Raw genomic sequence first — 21,219 nt, 5'->3', positions numbered from 1 at the left:
TAATAAGGGCCAAGAGTAACAGTTAAGTATGAGAAAAAAAAAGTGTGAAAGCTTGCTGGGCAGACTGAATGGGCCGTTTGGTCTTCTTCTGCCATCATTTCTATGTAACATTGCACAAATATCTTCTTTGAGTGCGTTTCCTCACTCCGAGGGTCATCAAATCTTCACAAGAGAGCACTGTTCTGTTCGTATGTCTCACTTTGAATGTCAAAGTGGCCCCTAACCCCTACACTAATATCTAAACCTCACCTCACGTTACTAGGTGGGCCTCCCATAGAGATATAAATACCTATCTAGTGTTAGGGCATTATGGCTAGTCTCTCTCTCTCTCTCTCTCCCCCCCCCCCCCCCTCCCTGATAGTAAACATGGTCCCCCCAGTGATGGAATGTAGGAAATACCACAATTCTGGCATTATCTCAAAGTGCGAAAAACTTATCGCAATTTGCGGTAACTTAGTGCTTCACATAGGTATTAGCGCAAATTGTGATAAACTGCCTATTACCATAAAACATGCCCCTTTTTCTATCGCATGCGATATTTAGTGCATTTTGATAAATCCAGGCCTAAGTTAGATACTTTACTTTGATGAGGCTCTAGCACTGCTCTCTGCATCAATGGCAGGGGGAAGGAAATTGGAACCAAAAAGTTACCAATAAGGGCCAAGAGAAACAGATAAGTATGAGAAAAATAAGTGTGAAAGCTTGCTGGGCCATTTGGTCTTCTTCTGCCATTATTTCTATATTTCTATGTTATGAAGTTTATTACTCCCTTTACCATCCTCATTGTGACACGTGTGTGTCCACAAAATGTAGTCACATTTTGTAGAAAAAATATATGACAACTCCAAGAGATAGCGATAAAAAGTCTCCAAAAAAAAAATCAAGTTCAAAACATTGAGATTCAGAGGATGGTAACACTTCCAATGGATCTTCAATAATCTCTATATCTTCTCAGGTTTCTGATTCTTCAGTGGATTCCTTGGAATGTCTGAATCCTGCAGAATCTCCTGATTTGTCTTCCCAGGCATCTCCTGACCAGCCATGAAGTGTGATACCTATGGAAGACAATACTACCAAAGATTCATAAAAAAGATAGCAAAATCCAACCAATTCACGCTAGAAAAGGACTCCGCAATGACAAATCAACAGAGAGTTTTATAATTTATACAGCCTCAGAAACAAAACAGGCATTTGTTCAAGACAATAGGTGGACAACACCATTTTCTATAGTTACTGCCCTAAAACCATTAGCAGTAAAATGCATAATAAAAGTATGCAGAGGGCATACTAAGGTACAATTACCACACAAACCTCTCACCATAGAATCTGCGAGGAAGAAAGCTAAAAAATCAAGAACATATGCAAATACATCATCTGCAAGGGATCCAAGAACTTTGGACAACAGTGGAAAAAAGGTTTTCCAAGCAGTGATCTTACAATCACATATAAAAGTTCACCAGATCCAGATTATGCAATTTCTTTACAACACATTCCAGAACATAAAGGAGTATAACCAATGTATCCTGGAGGACAAAATGCCAGAGTATAACCTGGCTTTTAATGGATGCAGATGATTGCTTCAAACACATGGTTAGGGCAATATATGATGGCTTAAATGTGGCAGCCAGAACCTCAACAATTGCTTTCGTTGCAAGGAGGCTAGTATGGCTGCGAGTGTCGAATGTAAGAGACATGTTCACAAGAAACTTGCCGATGCACCATGTAAAGGAGACAACCTTATTAGTAATAAGATAGAGGAAGCAGTCAAGGCTATAAAAATACAAAACACTGCACTTCAATCTCTATCTACTTTAATGTCTCTGGACCAATACCATTCAAGACACCAGTTCACCTATGGATATAAATGACCATTTTACCCTTCTAACTATTGTAAACATTACCAACCATATAACTATTACCATAGGCAGTCTCAACCATATTAAAGTCCAACACAACAGTCAAACCAACAACAGAGGGGCCAACGTCGCAGAAACTCGTGACAAAACCAAACCAGACAAAACCAGCAATCTCAACAAAGATAATAGTCTAGTTTTTGACATCCAAATACAAAACAATCCCTTGCCTTACCTTCCAACTGAGGCAATGATTTCACAATTTTATAACTCTTGGGTCAATATAACATCAGTCAAATGGGTCTTGTCGATTCTAAAGCAAGGAAACTATCTAAGGGGGTCATTTATCAAAATGCGGTAAGGCGTTTTCGCATGCGTTAAGGGCTTATCGCATGCGAAAAGCCCCGTTTTCGCATGCGATAGGCCCTTAACGCATGCGAAAACGTGTTTACCGCATGTGATCGCACCATATTGTATGGTGCGATGCAAATTCCAAAAATAGGAGGAGTTAGGGGCGGAGAGTGGGCTGGGTTAGCCTGCCTGCGAAGAGCTATCGCACAGCCATAACGCCGATTTTAACAACACCTCTTTCAGATGCGTTAGGCTGTGCGATAGCGGCCGTGACCATGAATGTAATCTTTCAAATGTAATCTTTCAAAAATGAGTGTTTTCCTCAAATAGATCTCTTTGCTTCACCATGCAACAACAAATTTCCCATGCTTTGTTTGAAAAGATATTCCCCTCATGCAATAACACAGGATGCTTTCTCCATACCTTGGAACACAATGTACACCTACGCTTACCCGCCAATACCACTAATAATGAAAACATCACTGAAACTCAGGAAAGAAGGCAGAAAGCAGATATTCATTGCGCCTTATTGGCCGAGACAGCCCTGATTTCCATGGCTTCATCATCTGTCAACTGAACTACTGTTCCATCTATCAAACCAACCAGTCCAGATAACTCAATTCAAGGGGATGCTCCTGCATCCAAACTTGCAGACACTGGAATTAACAGTTTGGTTCTTAGAATCCAACCCAATTGAATCTTCCATCAGACATAACAGAAATTCTCACTGCAGCAAGAAAACCTACTCAAAAAACATAGGCTTGTAAGTGGAAGAGGTTCTCTATATGGTGTTCAACAAGAGATATTCAGCCACAAAGTTGTTCATTAAGGGAATAATTAATTTACCTTTCCCATCTCACAAAAGGTAACCTGTCAAGCAACTTTGTAAAGCAGGGGTGGCGAACTCCAGTCCTCGAGGTCCACCTCAAGGGTTTTCAGGATAACCCTAATGAATATGCATGAGATTTATTTGCATGCACTGCCTCCTGTGTAGGCCATGGTAGAGCTCATCTCACCACAGCCCGAAGATAACAGGAGGCCTGTGGGCCATGGTAAAGCTTATCCCACCACAGCCCGATGACAACAGGAGACCATGTGTGTATGTATGTGAGCTTGTATGGGTGTGTCTGAGAGCCTGTGTTTGTGTGCATGTATATATGTCTGTGTGAGAGCCTGTGGTGTGTATGTGTCTGTGTGAGAGCCTGAGTGTATGTGAATATGTCTGTGTGAGAGCCTGTGTGCTTGTGTATGTGTGCCTGCGAGAGCCCATTTGTCATATATAGGTTCTGACAGGCACGCACATACACATAATGTATCTGTGAGGGAGAGGGAGCCTGTGTATGTTAGAGAGAGGGAGTGTGTGAGAGAATGAATGTTATTGTGCATGTGTGTGTGAGAGAAGATAAAATTTGTGTGGCCCTACTTCCCCCAGTCCACAAAAATCTCAGGGTGACTGGAAATCAGATGATCACAGGTAGGGAGCTGTAATTATTGGGTGTAATTTGATGATTCTGCTCTTTTGAAATATTTAATTTTTTGGGAGGGAATAGAACATTTTAATTATTGGATTTTTTATTCATCAGATGTTTTGAAATATTTTATTGGTGTTTAGAAAAATATTCTATTCATTAATTTTTGAAATATTTATTTTTATATGAATATGATTTTACTATTATGATGATTTATAGTTCTTGATTTTATTATTAAATGTTTTTATGAAGAATGATGTTTGTTTTTCTATTATTGCTCTGCATTAGAGGCTGGCTTGTTGTGGGATCTAGTTCAGTTCTTCTCAGCATGTTTCTGTTTATACTTTCTGATTTTTTTATTCTGTATTTGGTTGTCTGTGTTCTGCATATATGACTGAGGTGAGGTATTTTGCTGGCATATCATTTCTGTGTAGGGATCTATGGCCTGGTGTAATAATTGTAGTGTTGCCTTTTCATAGTTAAGATTGTTAGGGTCGTTTTTGCATGGGAAGTTTACTACATTGTAATGGTAATTCTGTTTATTCATGACTTTCTGAGGGCCAATAATTGCACAGTAATTATTTTGCAGAGCAGCAAAAAAGCTAGCACTCGCCCTTAAAATGTGAATATATGCTTTAACCTCACGTTCAGTGCCTTTGATTTAATTGCAATTTGGATTATAATGTTATTTGTAATTTTGATTAAGCTGTGATGGCTGTGAAGCAAGAGAGCAGCAAACGTTCAAGTAGGTTGAAAGCTTTGAAAGTATAAATGTATCCACATTTGGAAATATTTTATTTCCTCACATTTTTGGACCTCGAATAAATAAGATCCCAAATATTTACAAGGCTCAATTTTCGGAAAGATTTTACATGGAATCAAGCATTAGTCCAACTAACAAGTATTTCAATCCCAGCAGCAGGTTCAGCAAGCTGCCGGAAAGCCCCGCTCCCGCTACGTGACAGGCGCCGGGCGCAGGGCAGCGCGTGACGTCACACAGGCTGTGCCCCGCCTTTTGCCGGCGGCTAGGCGCGGCGTGAGACGTCCTTCCGGCGTGGGCGGGGCCTGCGGAGTGCTTACGCTGGCAACTGGAGAGTTGGCTTCTATTTACCGTGCCACGACCAGCTGCAGCGAGCGGTGACAGATCGCCTCGCGGCCCCCTTCCGGCAAAGAGAGCAGCGCAGAGCGCCCGCTTTTCTCTCATAGCAACACAGCACTCCGCGCGCACCGGCGGAAAATGGTGGCGAAGCAGAGGATCCGGATGGCCAACGAGAAGCACAGCAAGAACATCACGCAGCGGGGCAACGTGGCCAAGACCTCGGTGAGAGCTCGGGCAGGGGGGGACGGGGGGATCGCTGGCGCTCGTGGCTGCGTATTTTAGTAATTGCGGCAAGGAGCAAGTCTCTGGAGGCGCTTCCTCCATCTTAGATCCTCCCCTCACCGCTATCTGTCAGTCCTGGCGATGAGGGGCGGGTGGGGGATCCCGGTCTGAAACGGCTGCCGGTAGGGGACAGGAGCCGGTGCTTGTGCGGGCAGGCTGGGGATTGAGCGATGGGTTTATTGCTTCCTTTTTTTTTTTAATTTCCCCGCAGAGGAACGCGCAGGAAGAGAAGTCTTCGGTCGGTCCCTGGTTGTTGGCGCTCTTCATTTTCGTCGTGTGCGGATCCGGTGAGTGAGGGGGATCAGAGCCCGGCTCCGGCAGCCGCTGATCTGACGTGGACTTCGTACGGCTGCCGGCGCATTATAACTTGAGCTATGGGGGAGCTGCCGTTCCGATCGCTCACGGGGTGGGGGGCGATCGGTGAGAAATGTCAGAAGTCTTACCCACTCCCCTCCCTCCCAACTCCTCCCCTCGCTTGCCCGAGCTGCACTTCCCGGGGTGTGAGAAGGGAGAGATGAGGGTAAGGCTGACAGATCGGAAATGCTGGATCCTTGCTTCTGATCTGACGTGGCCTTGCGGCACGATCGCTTCTTGAGCCACCGACCTGCCGGGCATTGCCCCAGATTAATTGTGTCCCAGTCACCCCTGCAGCACACTGTCATACACACCCAAGCATGGTCGCAACTACCTGGTGACTCGTTTTCTTAGCCAGATTACCAACTTTAGTTTTCCGAGCCAGTCTGCAGCATTGGTTTGCTTCCTTGACAACTGGTTTAACATAATTTTGTTGATGGGTGATCAGGTAGCACTTTCTATGGAGCTGGAATGTCTCTTTCTAACAGCAGCTGTGTTGCAGGGTTGAAACTACAATTGGGTACCACTTCACACTTCTGCCAACCAATAACATTCACAGTTTTCTGTCTGTCCTAAAATTGATGTATCCTTCTGCAGTGCAGAGCATAATTATTGTTATTTGTTTTTTTTTTAAGATACCTATATTGCTCTTGTTGGAACCAAAATACTCCATCTCTGTTTTCACTAGTTTATGGATAGATTGCATGTCATTATCTATATAATTTTTACACTCTGTAAATATGTCAGTGCTTCCTTTCACAACAAAGTACTTCTAGTAATCAAGATAAATTATTTGGCAATATTTTGGGGGAGGTACCGCTCACTGACACACTGAATTACTACAATGTCCAACACTGAAAAACAATAGGGCCATTCTATAACATAAAGCACAAGGGACTGGAGGAGGAAAGGAAAGGCCATATTGCCAATCAGATTGGCCTGCCTTTGTTTCTCGCACGTGTTTCATGTGTGCAATGGAACCATAATTAGGCTGACAAGAAAAACTTTCCTTATTGCACTTTTATCAGATTTAAAAAAAAAAAAGTTGTAAAGCACTTACAGATCAAGAATTAGATACTCTTGAATATAATGACTGGTTTATTGCCATAGATTCAAAATGGGTGAAAAAAGCCTTGGTATATCAGATGTTTAGGTTACGTTTTCTGCAAGGGCGTGTTAGTGTTTTAAGACCTGGAACGCACAGACTTGCCTCATTGGAATAGCTCACACTACTCTGCTTGTCTTTCATCCCTGCACCTGAGAGTGATGCACTTATTAAACTAGGTGTTCTAAGGTCTAGAAAAGCCAGTTCCTCTCTTTGCTGCTGCTGTAGGGACCAGTTGGACAGCTGCACAACAGTAATGCTCACAATGGGAGAATTGGTGGGGGGGGGGTTTCAGGTGGACTGAATGCATGTGTCTTTGCTTTAAAAACAAATAAAAAGATGAACAGGCCGATACAATAAAGTGCACCCAGCCTAGCACACAACTTGGGGGTAGATTTTTAAAAATAGCGCAATTGCGTACTTTTGTTCGCGCACCAGGCGCAAACAAAAGTACGCTGGATTTTAGCCGCGCGTATCTTATAAAATCCGGGATCGGCACGCGCAAGGCTGCCGATTTTGGGCAGCCTGCCTCCGTTCCCTCCAAGGCTGCTCCGATTTCGGAGCGGCCTCGGAGGGAACTTTCTTTCGCCCTCCCCTCACCTTCCCCTACCTAACCCACCCCCCCGGCCCTATCTAAACCCCCCCCCCACCTTTATCCATGGATTTACGCCTCCCGGAGGCAGACGTAAATCCGCGCACGCCAGCGGGCTGCTGGTGCGCCAAGACCCGACCCGGGGGCTGTTCCGGAGGGCGCGGCCACGCCCCCGGAACGCCCCCGGGCCCACGCCGCGTCACGCCCCGAAATGCCGCATCATTTGGTCACGCCCCCGACACGCCCCTTTTTAAAAGCCCCGGGGCTTACGCGCGCGTCCCGGGGCTCTGCGCGCGCCGGCGCGCAAGGGCCCTGCTCGCGTAAATCCGGCCGGATTTACGCGGGCAGGGCATTTAAAATACGCCCATTAATGAGCAGTTGGTCACGTGTCTATAACCCCCGATGCAATAAGGGGATCAGCGCGTCCAAAGTCATAGCGAATAGCACTCATCACATGTAAATGCCATGTAGATAGTTATTATGCCACAATGCAAAAAAATCCCCATGCGCCTGAGGCATGTTTTTTATGCTTGCCTGGAACAGGCATAAAAGTCTTCCCGCATATGAAGGACTCAACTTAAACAAGCAAAAAAAGCTTTTCTATGGTTCCTCCTACTTAGTATCATTGCAATACTAGGTAGGAAGAACCAAAGAAAGCAGCACCATGCAAAAAATACCTTGGCATAAAAATGCAAAAAATGCCTTGACATAAAAAAAAAAATTGGGTGTCGCACAATATATTTCCCCCAAAATACACGCTCTGGGCTGTTTATATTGTGAGTATGTATTGTGCCGGTAAAATTGCTGCAACGGGAAAAAATAGAAGCTCATAAATTGTGTCCATTTTACTAACCCACACAAAACCACGTCTCCTGGGTGCCTTATGCCATGGATGCATTAGGGACGCACAATTTATTCCTAGTGTGTGCTTTTTTTAGCGCAGTAGCTCATTTGCTTATTGCATTGGGCGCCCAGGAGAGGTGATTGTGCGTGCATTTTAAAAAATGCCCAGTTTGGACGCACGTTTTTAACACGTTCATATTGCATCTGCTCTCTTTTTGGGGGGGGAGGGGGGGAGCTGTTGGTTATTTACATTTTGTACTGTAGTCTCAAAACATTTCCTATGACATTCAGTGAATATGTATTTTCCATGGGACTCTTTTCTAGAGTAGAATTCTGTTCTGTTAGTAGAGAAAAAAAAGACTACAGCAAAAGAATAGCTTTTTTTTTTTTTTTTTTTGTACTTCATTGTATTCCCGATTGAAAACAAGTGGGGCTCAGTGACGCTGGCTGGTGTCCTTTGTACACCTGTATAAGCTTCTCATGCATTTCGCTTGTTTTCAAGCTTATCAGCAATAACCTTGCCTCAGGTTGTTAGACTGGCTTTGCAGTCTTCCTGAAATCTGAGGAGTGTTGGGCTACTGTTTGCTTAAGATAAATGTGACTGGGAAATTTTATACACAAACCTGATGCAATCATTTGCTTTAATTGCCAGCCTGTTTTGGAACTAATTTTTAGTGAACACATTTACCTGGCACAAGTGGCCTACTTTTAAAAAAAAATGTTACCCCAGTCCCCACACCATTGGTTCTGTAGCTTGCTCCGGTCCCTTTCTGTTTCCCTTGCACCATTCTCAGCTGGTTTTCAGCCCATTCTCCAAAGGGAAGAACACTTATGATGTCACCGTGTCTTAGTCTTAGGGTTGGGTTTTTTTTTCTTCCACATGTGTGTGGATGTGCACATTGCCCTGGAAGATAGGCAGGCAGGCTTCAATTAGTTCTGCATGGAACTTCTTTCTTTCCTTTCTCCTAGTTGTTGAATGGCTGTTGCATGCTCTCTGGTGGCCGAAAAGGAAAACAGCTTCTACCTGGGTATTCAACACTGCAGGCTTTGCCCCAAGGGCTGTGGGCACTGCCCTGTGGGTACTTCCAACTCTATTCAGCCCTCACAAAAAAAGAGCTCTGTGTTCCTGTTTCTGGAATGCACTACTGACATATGGGCCATCTGCCAACCCGCTTGTTACACTCTTATTATGAGGAGCATATGTTCTTTGGTTCATTTTCGTTTGGAGGCAGTGCATACCCACTTGATTCGTTGAGCTGATTGTTTAAATGAAACACAGTTTGAGTATAAATAGGCTTCAAAAGTCTAGATGTAAAAATATTTTTAAGGGGAATAAAGTAACTTGTACATTAGCATAGTGGGAATAATGGGTTTGGATTGGTCAGTGATTTGGTAACTGGTGCACAGCCCTGTAACCTCTAATTGACTTGACTAATTCTTTTCATTTTTGTCTTTCACAGCTATTTTCCAAATTATTCAAAGTATCAGAATGGGAATGTGAAGCAGCATGCTGTCTTTGCAGAAGACTGTTCCATTTTCCTGTGAAATAGAACTTGAACTTGACCTCCTGTCATTCCTGATTTTTGATATACGACCTTGTTACCAACGAATTCAGAATTAACTACTTTGTTCCAGATTGACTTTCACTGTCTCTCCTTCGTTTAAGTCATTCCAGATTTCTTCACAACATCATTCCAAGTTTTCTAGTCTATACCACAGTGCCTTGCAAAGCAATAAAGATTGATGAGCTGCAGGTGGGGAACACAGTGACATGTAAACTCATGTTTTATATTATATCAAAACCTGCATCGAGTGTAGATATGGTAGCAATGTGTGGTGTAGACTATCCATGAATAATTCCACGCTCATCTTTGTGTGAAGAATTAACTGGTTCATCAGTTAAGTAAAATACAGCAACACGGTTTGAATGTAAGGATAATTTCTGAGTTTTGTGCACATGCATAGGCTGATCTGCCATTGCCTTAATGTGCTACATTGTGACCCATTGCAGTGGAACAAATGTTATCTCCTTTTATGTATCACAGCTAATGTTGAACTTTAAATGCTCAAACTAAAATGGTTGTGTCAGAAAGTTCCAGTTGAATTTGTAGCCGCTTGAGCACTTTTAAAAATTGTATTGTGGTAGGATCATCTGGGTGGGGAGGGTTTGGCAACAGTGCTATGACCTGAAGCAGCCGGGGGTGGGGGGGAAGAGTTCTGCACATTTTATAACTACAAATAAAAGCTTCTCAAAATGGTGATTACAACTGGATTGTACCATGAACTTAAGCGCACTTTGGAAATTGTATAATTCAAGTAATGGAATTCTTTAGGTATGTAAAAAATACATGCATCTAGCTTAGACATATGGTAATAGGCACAAAATGAGGTGGATGAATTAGTACAAGTGTGAAACATGAGCAGTAGTACCAATCATCAAGGTTTCAACACGGGACGATGCATGAATAGACAACAGCCAGGGTGCTTCTACTGCTCCAGAATTTCAAATCTATATTAATTCAACTTGTATTTGTACCGGTTTAGGTATGTAAAAAAAAAAAAAAAACTTGGCGGTAACTCCGCTGCCATGCTTGTGGTACAGATAACAGCATGCCATTAACCGTGCTAGTGGCTTTATAAAGGTAATAAAGGGCCACCGCCTTAACTTTGATCTCGGTGGTAAAAAGACTGACCACAATGGGAGTACAGCCATTTAAAAGGAAGATGGCCCTAGACCATTATAGCCTTTTAATTGCCATAGTCTGGCTCTGGACAATCCAGTACTTTTTTGTCTCCAGCCAGTACCAAGACCTTTTACTACTGCTGTAACTGTATATATAAAATGGACTTTTACAGCATGTTACTAGTGAAAACCAATTCCAACAAATTTTAAAATCAGCTGTTATGGAACTGTTTAGGAGAAAAGAGCCTCTATAATTGAATTGTTTCAGAACAGACAGATATAGTCTGAGCCTTTCATTTGATCACACAAAGTCCTGCTAGGGAGAGATTGGATATGTGCTCAGTGAAGATTGGATTTGTCCTGTTCTTGAAGAAATCTTTTTAAGCAGCAGGAAGGCTGAGCAGGTATGTACGGTAAATCTGAAATGGATGCAAGTACACTTTCTCCATTGATTATATCAGTCGCTCTCTTTTTCCCATATGTCTGCTTTGTCAATTTTATTATTCCTGGATGTAGATCATAAAAGTGATGTTTTCCTGGTTCGTTTGCATTTTTAAATTTTAGTCCCCAAAGCTTTTTACAAAATACCTGCAGTCTGACCAAGCGCCTGATTAATTGCCTTGACTTTTCTGACTCCGTCTTTATCGCCAGATGTCCACTTCAGAATTCATTACCTCTCCATTCTGTGGCCATCTTGTTATGATGACCTTTAGCTGGATGCATCTTTAACCAAAGGAAAATGTAGGATGGCAAATGGATGACTGGAAGGAAGAAAATAAATGCACCATCACTGTTCCACTAGAAATTGTTCATCAGACACGAAGGCTTTTTAACATTTTGTATTTATTAATATTCTGCATTGAAGCAACAAAAAAACCATCTCATTTAAAAAAATTAGCTGAATCAAAAGAAAGACAAGAGTCTTAATGATATAGAAAAAATGAGAAACTAAAATAGAAGTCCGTATTACTGAAGGCCACCAATAAAGGGGAGGGCCAGGACCCACGCCCAGGAACTTATTCCAGTCTCTAACGTCACGGATGTGGAAACAAAAAGAACATAAACTAGGCATGTAGCTAGCCCCAAAAATTACAGGTTTATTTATTTTTATTTTTTATTTATTTAAAAATTTTTCTATACCGTCATTAAGTTAAATACCATCACAACGGTTTACAGAAGGGCACGATAAAGAGAAATACGGGTGGTATAGATTACAAATTACTCGTGTGCCATCATAGTACGGTAACAATGTAAAATAAACTAGGTGTGTAAATTAAACCTGATTCTTAGGAACAAATTAGGCAGTTTGATTTTAAAATTAATATGCTTATGTAGGTTACTAAAAACTTCTAGCTTGGTGCATCCTTATCGCTCAACTATTTTTCTCCTTTTCTTTATCTTTATAAAATGCTTGTTTAAAAAGCCAGGTTTTCAGATTAGTTTTGAATAATTTAACTGATCTTAATATACTTCAGGGATTCACATAGCCACAGGGAAAGCGCCTTGTCTTCTGGGACACCCTGTCCCAAATAAAGAACGTCATCTGAGATGTGGTATAGCATCTGCAAGGGAATTTCAATAGAAACCATGCACCAAGCTGTAAAACTCCATGCCCTATCAGAAGAAATTGGTTTTATTTCCTCTGTGTGGCCTTTGCCATATCTGGGACTATTTATTATGATTTTAAAATTAAAAAATAGTTTTCAGCCTGCCAGACCAGTCCAAATGCATGAATAATGTCCAGCACTCAGCAGCTGGAGGCAGAGAGTAACAGGCTTGCTGATGTCACCTTTCATAGACTCCAGTGCTGCTCTCTGTCTCTGGTAGATAGTAGAATATGTCCTGGGCTCCGAGGCTGTTTGAAAAGGATTGGGTTGGATTAGAAGGGCAGCTCCTGTGGTGAAATCTTTGGGCTCCCTCCCCCAGTTGAGCAGGGCCTTAGACCAGGGCTTTGGTTTGGGTTCCACATTTCATTCTGTGTTGCTCTTTTTCCTCTCATTTCCCTCCCCCTCTGACTGGACCTAAAAAAAAAAAAAAGGGTTGGTTTCTGATTCTCCCTCTGCTTTCTTAATTTTCATAAAGTTTTTTTTTTTGTTTTTGTTTTTTAAGGCTTTCTGCTCAGGATGGGGTTTCTTTTCAGGAGGAGTAGTAGGTTTCAGACACCATCGCAGCTTCTCTTTTTCATTTCCCAGGTGTTTATTTGTTTTATGTGGTGATGGTTTGTCCTCTCGTGGAGTGAAAAGGAAAGCCAGCATTTCTGTGTGTGTCATGCAGAGGAAGATGTGGGGAAGGAGGTCTGTTGAGTCCTGGCTGTGCAGAGAGTGAGGGGAATTTGAGTAGCAGCAGGTGCGATCTACGGGGCAAGGCTGGTAGTGCAGTCTGTTCTGACCAGCGGCTGATCTGTCACAGCCAGTCTTTGGCTATTTTGTATGCAACGCAAAAGGTTTAAACAAGGTCCTCCACTATGGGATCCCACGGTGCAGGAGCCTACGTCCTGTCTCTCTGGGACCGCATTACGTGCTAGTCATTTATTCTCCCTGATGTCCGTCTATTCTGCAATCTGTCAACATTTCCTTGGAGCTATTAAGATGTCTGCAACAATTGTTCTCTTTGGGGAGACGTACAGCCTCCATTCCTTATGCTGGGATTTCTCTTGCCATGGGGTACAACCCTGAGATTTCGGGTGTTAAGAAGATGAGACGGTAGGACAATAAAAAACAAACAAACCTGTAAGTCAGTGCTAGTCCTTGGCCCTAAGTGGGTTAAAGGAGAGTGCCATTGGGGGAGAGCATGGAGGATGTGGCGTGTTCCCTCAAAGGGGAAGACGGCTCTGCTGCGGTCAGATTTTCAGAAAGAAGAGTTCTCAATTTCCCATTCTTTGCAGTTGCAAAACATTTCTGAGGTCCTGAGACCTCAGAAGATCCCTTTTGGACTATATTCAGAAGCCAATGAGGTTTTCCGCTGCTCAGGTCAGTTAAGGATTTTTTTTTTGGCCGTTTTGGAATTTTCCCAAAGCCAGTTTTAAAGAGGTTTGCACTCTTGGGGGGGGGGGGGGGGGGGGGGGGGGGGGGGGGGGGAGGAGGCAAGACTGTCCCCCTTATCTCCCAAAAAGTGGGAAACTTTAAATTTTCCTGAAGTGGATGTGTTGGCTTGTGCAATGATGTTGAGAATCGCAATTCCTGTGGATTGTAGTGTGGCACGCTTAAGATGTACTGGATGGAAAATAAAGGCTCTCAAACAGGACTTTTGAGATAGCTAGTATGTCTTTTCAACGAGTGTGTTGTGACAAGTTGATTTGCGCTTGTCTTTAAATGCAGGAAGCTTTGCAGGAAAACAGTTTTTCAAACCTGGAGAGGGTAGCGCAACTGGAACTGGGGAGGAGGCAGCATTTGGGCAGATGCATCTTTGATTATTTCATACCTCGGCTAGAAGCATGACTTCTAGTATAATGGCCAGGCATTTGTGTGGCTGTGGAATTGGCCTGTGGATTCAATTTCTATGAGTTAACCGACCAAGCTTTCCTTCAAGGGCAGGCTTCTGTTCAGTGAGAACCTAGAGAAGAGGTCACAGCTTGGGAGGAATCTATAGTTCCTAGGCTTCAAGAATGAACAGCAGGGATCATCCAGTCAGTTGCCTTCCAGAAGCCTTTTGGGATGTCAAAAGACTGGGTTGAATGGTAAGATTTCAGTCCTTTCAAATTTCCAAGAGAGGGAAATGTTGAGAGTTTGGGAACTACAGGACTTTCTGAAGCTCCAAATGAAGGTGTAGGAGTCCAATCTCTGGAGCAAAGGATATACGATTGGTTATCAGAATTTCTTCAGATGTGGGCCCAGATTATGACAGACCAGTGGGTTTTCTAGGTCATTCAGAATGGCTGGGCCTTGGAGTTTGCCTGTTTGAACTCAGATGCTTTTATGGTTTTTCTTTGGCTTTCTTCTCCTCCTCTGGTACAATGGGATCGATGTTGGTATTTCATCTATTAAGTGATGTGTATTTGTGGTATTTCATCTATTAATTGGGTTTGTTTTTTTAAAGGAACTTTTTTTTACCTATTTTGGATCTGACACAAATCAACAAAGCGTTGAGGGTTCTCCACTTCAGCATGGGGACCTCTAGATCTGTTATTGTAGAGCCACCAAGTGGCTCAGAGACTAAACTTCTACTTCTCGCCCTAGCATGCCATTGGTTTAAGACTAGTTCAAACTCTTAACGATGAGACATGTTTTAGTGTCCATGGGTTTGACATTGGCATATCGGCATATTTCCTTCTGAGAGGGCCTTCAGAAATTTCTTGGTGCTGGGGGGTCAGTTTCAATTTCAAGTCCTCCCTCTTAGTTAATCAATGGGATTTTTTTATTATATTGAAAAGATCTCCTGGTTCATCCTTATCTGGGCGATTTGTTAGGTCGGAATCATGCTGGGAGAATGAGTTGGCTATTAAGGTTTAATCTGTGGGCTTATTTCGACACTAGTTTGGGCTGAATGTTGTTGATGGTACAGAGGACTCGGAGAGCCCTGCTTCCAAGAAAGATACTTAGTCATAAAACTATGGGATTGGATTTTCTTTCTCAGATCAGGCAAGAACAAAAAACCAAGCACAAGAAGGTGATACCACCAAGCTCTGAAATACAAAAAGTCACACCCTCCTACCTAATAATAGAAATGGACAAACTAGAATACATACAGGGGTAGATTGTAAGACCTGCGCGCGGACGTACATGTGCGCGCGCTACCCACCACACACACATGAATGCTTGATTTTATAACTTGCACGCGCAAGTTATAAAATCGGGGTCGGTGTATGCAAGGTGGTGCACCTTGTGCGCGCCAACACCCGTGGGCTTCCCCTGTTCCCTTTCCCCCTAACCTTCCCACCCCTTTCTCTAACCCCCCCCCCCCCCCCCAAATTTTTATCAAACCTTTTGTGCATGCCTGGAGGCAGGCGCAGGTTGCGCACACCGGCACCCTGCCGGCATGCAATCCTCCAACACAGCGGCAAATGGCCACTGTGTTGGAGGCCTCTGGCCCTGCCCCGGACCGCCCCTTTTTGCAAGCCCCGGGACATAGACGCATCCCACGGCTTTATGCGCGTCGCCGGGCCTTTATAAAATAGGCCCGGTGCATGTAAGGCACTCTACGCGCGTAAAGCTTTTAAAATCTGGCCCATAATATTTTTCTAAGTTTTTTTTTTTTTTGTTGAAAAATATCTAAAAAAAATATTTATGGAGAAGGTTGACTATTTCATATAAGGTTTACACTGTTACCACCTGGTAATCAGTACCATCGTACCGCCAACCTCCTTCCAACTATATAATTTTATTTAGATTTATTTATAAAAAATATATATATTTTAATTAAGTACTTGAAAAATTTGCATATTAAATTCACTATTAAAATAAGGGGATGTTGCTCTTCTCAAGCTGTGCCAATAAGTGATGAAAGACATTGTCTGAAACGTGGCCACGTTGGGAGGGCAGTATGGTTTTATGTTATAATTGTTTGATGCTGTGGTTTGAAAAATACAGTTTGCCTTGTTGACACCACTTAAAAGCCTGGATTTTATACACATTGATTTATTTTAATAGTGAATTTAATATGCACATTTTTCAAGTGCTTAATTTAAAAAACATTTTCTAATAAATTTTCTAAAGAACATTATATAGTTGGAAGGAGGTTGGTGGTTAATGATTAGAAATATACGAAGGTACTGATTATGTGGTGGTAACTGTGTAAACCTTACATGAAACTGTCAACCTCCATAAATATAAAAAAAAAAATTTTTGTCAACAAAAAATCTTTAAAAAATTGTATGATTTCTAGTTTGTCCATTTCTATTATTAGGTAGGAGCATGCAACGTTTTGTATTCCAGATCAGGCACGAGCAGGTTTCAGTTGGAGACTTGTTCCCGTGACTTGTAGCTGCCTCTTTAAGTGGTAATGATGACAGATATCAATCCCTTAGGTCTCCTGAGGCAGGGTCTGATGTCTCATGAGGATCCAGTTCTATTCTGTCTTACAGCCTGGCCCTTGAGAAGTCTTGTTTAAACAAAAAGGATATTCTTGCGAGATAGTGGATACCTTTTTGCCTTCTCAGGAAGCTTCCATATTATAGAAACAGAAAGATGGCAGAAAAGGATCAAACGACCCACCCATCCAGTCTGCCCAGCAAGCTCTCATACTTATCAGTTTCCTATACTTATCAGTCTCCCAGACTGCTAAGGTCAGGGCTGTTGGTTACTGTTTGAGTCCAATTTTCCCTCCACCCCTTGTTGAAGCAGAGGGCAATGGTGGAGTTGCAGCAGAAGTGTAGTATCAGGCTTATAGGTTAAGGGTAGTAACCGCTGCATCAAGCAAGTTACCTCATGCTTATTTGTTATTACAGACTGTACAGTTTAATGTCCTTGTTGATTGTTGTCTGAATCTAATTTCCATTTTCTTCTTTACCCCCTGCCGTTGAAGCAGAGAGCCATGGTGGAGTTGCACTAACAGTATCAAGGCTTATTGGTTAAGGGTAGTTACTTCCATGCACTCATTTCTTCATTCCCATCCTCTAGCCTTTAGAGATCCACAGTGTTTATCCCATGCCCTTTTCAATCTTTCACCGTTTTTGTCTTCACCACCTCCTCTGGAAGGACATTCCAGGCATCCACCACCCTCTCTCTGAAGAAATATTTCCTGACATTGATTCTGAGTCGTCCTCCCTGGAGTTTCATCTTGTGGCCCCTAGTTCTGGTACAAATCAGGATTTGTTGGATTTTTGAAGATTGGTGAGCTGTTAAGCAGGTTTTTCCTAGAAGAGTTTGATACCTTCCATTTGGCAGTTTTTTGCAAGGAAGTTGGATAAAGGTCTAGCTCTCAATTACTTGAAAGTGCAAATAGTGGTAATTGATGCATTTCAGCTGTTTCGTTCAGGGTATACCTTTAGCCTGTGGATCAGAGTTTTCTCATTCCCTGTGAGGAGTGAAACATGTAGACCACCAGTAAAGAACTGTCTTGGAATTTGAATGTAGTGATATCCTTTCGGGCAGGTACTTCTTTTGAGCTATTTAAAGAAGGTTTTGGATTTTTATTTGGCTGAGTTGCTAGTGGCAATTTACTTAGGTGAATTCCTGAGCTGTAAGCTTGTTCGTGCAAGGAGTCTCTCTTAGTCTTTTGAAGGAAATGGTACAGATTTGTACAAATTTGGCATTCCATCTGAAGGTGATTTGCTTTTTCACCTTAGTTGGGTAGTGTATCTTTCTTCCTTCTGTAGCGTGTATATCCTGTTCCATTCCTTCAATGTATGAAGTGTTCTATTGTGGAATTAAAGTCATGAAACGTTATAGGGGATTGTATCATCTTTGTCCTCCCATGTGGAATCATTTTAAGAGGGGCATGGCTATGAAAGCTTTGGTGGCATACTGGTTTTAAAGAAGTCATAAGTATGACCTAAGTAGTTAAGAGGACAATCACTCCCAAACAGGATGCAAGCAATTTCTTGAGTGTAGCTTTGCTTGGCTTCACCACAGAAGAATTACAAAGTGGCAAGCTGGTCTTCTAAGCATTCTTTTGTGATACTATATTGTCTTGACATTTGAACCACAGAAAAAGCATCCTTGGTTTGGATGTCTTACGAGTGGGTCTAGCAGTGTCCTGCCACTCAAAGCTTGGGTACATCCCATCTGTTTTGGACTGGTCTGGCTGGATGAAAAGAATGGAGAAATTAGTTTGTAGGTGCTAATTTCCTTTCCTTGAGTCTAGCCAGACTAGTCCAGGACAATGTTTTTCTAAGGATTGGGTTACTGTTTGCAAAAATTTGTGGTTTTATTACCCTGTGAGCACTACTTTCTTTGATGCAAAAAGCCTGTTATGCTCACAGGAACCTTTAGAGGGAAATTTGGTAACAACACGCATACCATCTTTCTCTCTCACACACACACACACACACACATTAACATATATATTCACTCCCATACTCTTTCACAATCATGCTCATTCTCACAAACACATACACACACATTCACTCCCCAGACTTTCATGCACATGCACACTCACTCAATTCTCCTCCTCTTCCACCCACAAACATCTCAGTAACAGTAAACCCTTCACTGCCAAACACTGTGAAATAACACAAACCCCTCAAAAAAAAAAAAAGACAGAATCTTGCTGTACCATACCATACCATACCATACCAGTACTATCTTAGGAGTCAAACTGCAGCACCTATTAGGCCTAACAGAACAAGCTGTACTGCTACAAAGCCCTACAGAAGAACTACATGCCAGCAGAAATACTACACCTCAGTGACACATGCAGAAGATAGAGACCCTTACATAATACAGAATAAGGGACTACAAATTTGAAACAGAAACATGTAGACAAAGATAAAATGGAAAGCCCAAGAAACCAGACTCTGAACAGTGGAATACTAAAGACAGAACAAAATTCAAATATGCATGGTCCCAAAGATAATATATGTCAATCACTAAAAAATTCAAAATAACTTTTTTTTTTTACTTTTATTCTCTGATCTTATTTTTCTAATTGGTTGGTCCCAGCCAGTCTTTTTCTTTTCCATGTTCTCTTTCTCTGTCTTTTCCCAATTCCTTTTAGAGGGTCTCTTTGGGTTTTTTTCTCTCTCTACCCATCTTCTTCCCTTCCTGCTTCATCCATACACCCAGGCTCTTATTCTCATGCACCGTTTCTCTGTCACACACACATTCTCACTTTCATATGCTCTCACACACACACACACACACAGCTCTGACTTTCATATGCTGTCTCTCTCGCATGCTGTCTGAGTCCCTCAAGCTCTCACTCTCACATGCTGGCTCAGACACAGGCTGGCTCTCCCACAGATGCTATCTCTCAAACACAAGCAGACTCTCCCACATGCTCTCTCATACACACACAGAGACTCTCTCACATATGCACACACACATACAGAGGTTCTCACTTTCCCATGCTGCCTGTCATACACACTATCTCAACTCATTCCCTCACACATGCACACTACAGGGCCTTAGCCTTCCTTTCGCCTCAATGTGCGAATCACCACAGGATGGGCTTGTGGCAACCCTGATCTGTTTTAAAAAGCAAATCCAAGCACATGTGGGAGGATACCTACGGAAATCACACTATATATCTTCCAAGAGCAAAACCTGCAAAATGCAAAATATATAATGAAAGAAATGTACCGCCATCCCCATATTTTCTCACTCACACTCACAAAAACATATAAAACACACAAGTAGATAGGTCTATATCAGCTCAATGGTTCTCTGCTTCGTTCTGCAGATTATAAAGAGATTGCAAATCCACATATTAGAAACTTCTATACTGTACACGTGAAGACCCATCATGCGTCTTTCCCTCTAATCTGCCAGTCACTTTCTCTCCCCCCTCCCCCTGATGCACACTTTTCTTTCCTTATCAGAATTTATGTCATCGAATGGTCAGGGAGGACCCAGTGGGATCAGTGCAGCGTGTGCTTGCCACTCCACAGCCTTGAGTGGTCCGCATGCTGCCTCCTGCAGGAGCCCCCGTCAGTAGCAGAGGGTCTTGTGTGAGGGCTTCAGTGCGAGGCAAAGCAAGCACCGATCTCAGAGTAGCCCAGACCCAGGGGGATAGTGCAGGACTGCCAGAAAGGAGTGCCCGAGAAGGATTCCGTTGGCTGGAGACTCCTTGCACTTGTTTCAATGACAGTGGATCATATGCACGTAATTGTTTTTGATATAACTAATATAATAATATACACTGTGCTGCTAAAGTGACCCTGGTTTCAGGTTCGCTGTAAGCTTGTCAATCGGAAACCTGGGAGAGCTCTCTGAGTGCTTCCGAAATGTCCAATCCGACCCTGGACTTTTTCACAGTGGAAACTTTTCTGGACCAGTAGCTGGAGCTCTTTAAGGAAAGGGAAACGCAGCATGGGGGGAATGTGGCTAAAAAGCACCAGCTATTAAACCAAGGTGCCTCCCTGCTGGTGCTGCGCAGATGAGAAGAACAGCGCGGCCATCAAGGACTGCTGGAGTGGCCGCGGGGATGGGCTGCAGCGCAGGGTCTCCCAGAAGGAGCTCTGCCAAAGCTTCGCCTACTCCAAGGCTTTACACGTGAACCACACCAACAACAAGCATGTGAACCCGCACACGCAGCTCCCTGCCCCCTACCACTGCACACACATCCACAGCACCCTGCTTCAGGTGAGATGAACTCCACCCCAGCCCCATCGGTCTTTCTGCACAGGGGGCTAAAAGTTGCTATTAATTGCATCAGTAGCATGGGATCTTCTTAGTATTTGGGTAATTGCCTGTTGGAAACAGGATGCTGGGCTTGATGGACCCTTGGCCTGACCCAGCATGGCAATTTCTTATGTTCTTAAATACAATAAAATAAATGAAACAAAACAAATTAATTTTGCTTGGTTTCATTTTCAAATGGCTGCCACCAGTCTCCCTCAGTGTCCCAATCTAGACCCTCCCCCATCACTTACCCCCATCTGCAGGTCTAAGGGCAGGAGTGATCCCCACTCACACCTACCTTGCTAGGTCTTGTGTTTCAAAATAATGCTGGTGGGTATTTCTGTACCTCTCTACAATGAATTACGCTGGTA

The 21,219-nt window shown here is 42.9% G+C and overlaps 1 protein-coding gene across 1 annotated transcript; it reads left to right on the top strand.

Moving 5' to 3' along the window:
• Nucleotides 1-4,707: 4,707 nt before the first annotated feature.
• Nucleotides 4,708-10,556, top strand: SERP1 (stress associated endoplasmic reticulum protein 1). Its single transcript, XM_029616690.1, has 3 exons — nucleotides 4,708-4,994; nucleotides 5,266-5,341; nucleotides 9,409-10,556. Exons 1-3 carry the CDS (start codon nucleotides 4,911-4,913, stop codon nucleotides 9,447-9,449), a joined length of 201 nt encoding a protein of 66 aa, XP_029472550.1. The 5' UTR covers nucleotides 4,708-4,910; the 3' UTR covers nucleotides 9,450-10,556.
• Nucleotides 10,557-21,219: the final 10,663 nt, after the last annotated feature.

Source organism: Rhinatrema bivittatum, chromosome 9 (genome assembly GCF_901001135.1).
Source record: "Rhinatrema bivittatum chromosome 9, aRhiBiv1.1, whole genome shotgun sequence".
Classification (NCBI taxonomy): Eukaryota; Metazoa; Chordata; class Amphibia; order Gymnophiona; family Rhinatrematidae; genus Rhinatrema; species Rhinatrema bivittatum.
Note: the sequence above shows the minus strand (reverse complement) of the source record. Positions and strands in the feature narration are given on the sequence as shown.

Bases quoted from the DNA above. Each gene is read 5' to 3' on its own strand.
- SERP1 (XM_029616690.1), top strand. From the start codon at position 4,911: ATGGTGGCGAAGCAGAGGATCCGGATGGCCAACGAGAAGCACAGCAAG. The intron at 4,995-5,265 runs GTGAGAGCTCGG...ATTTCCCCGCAG, and splicing joins GCAACGTGGCCAAGACCTCG to AGGAACGCGCAGGAAGAGAA. The intron at 5,342-9,408 runs GTGAGTGAGGGG...TGTCTTTCACAG, and splicing joins TTTCGTCGTGTGCGGATCCG to CTATTTTCCAAATTATTCAA.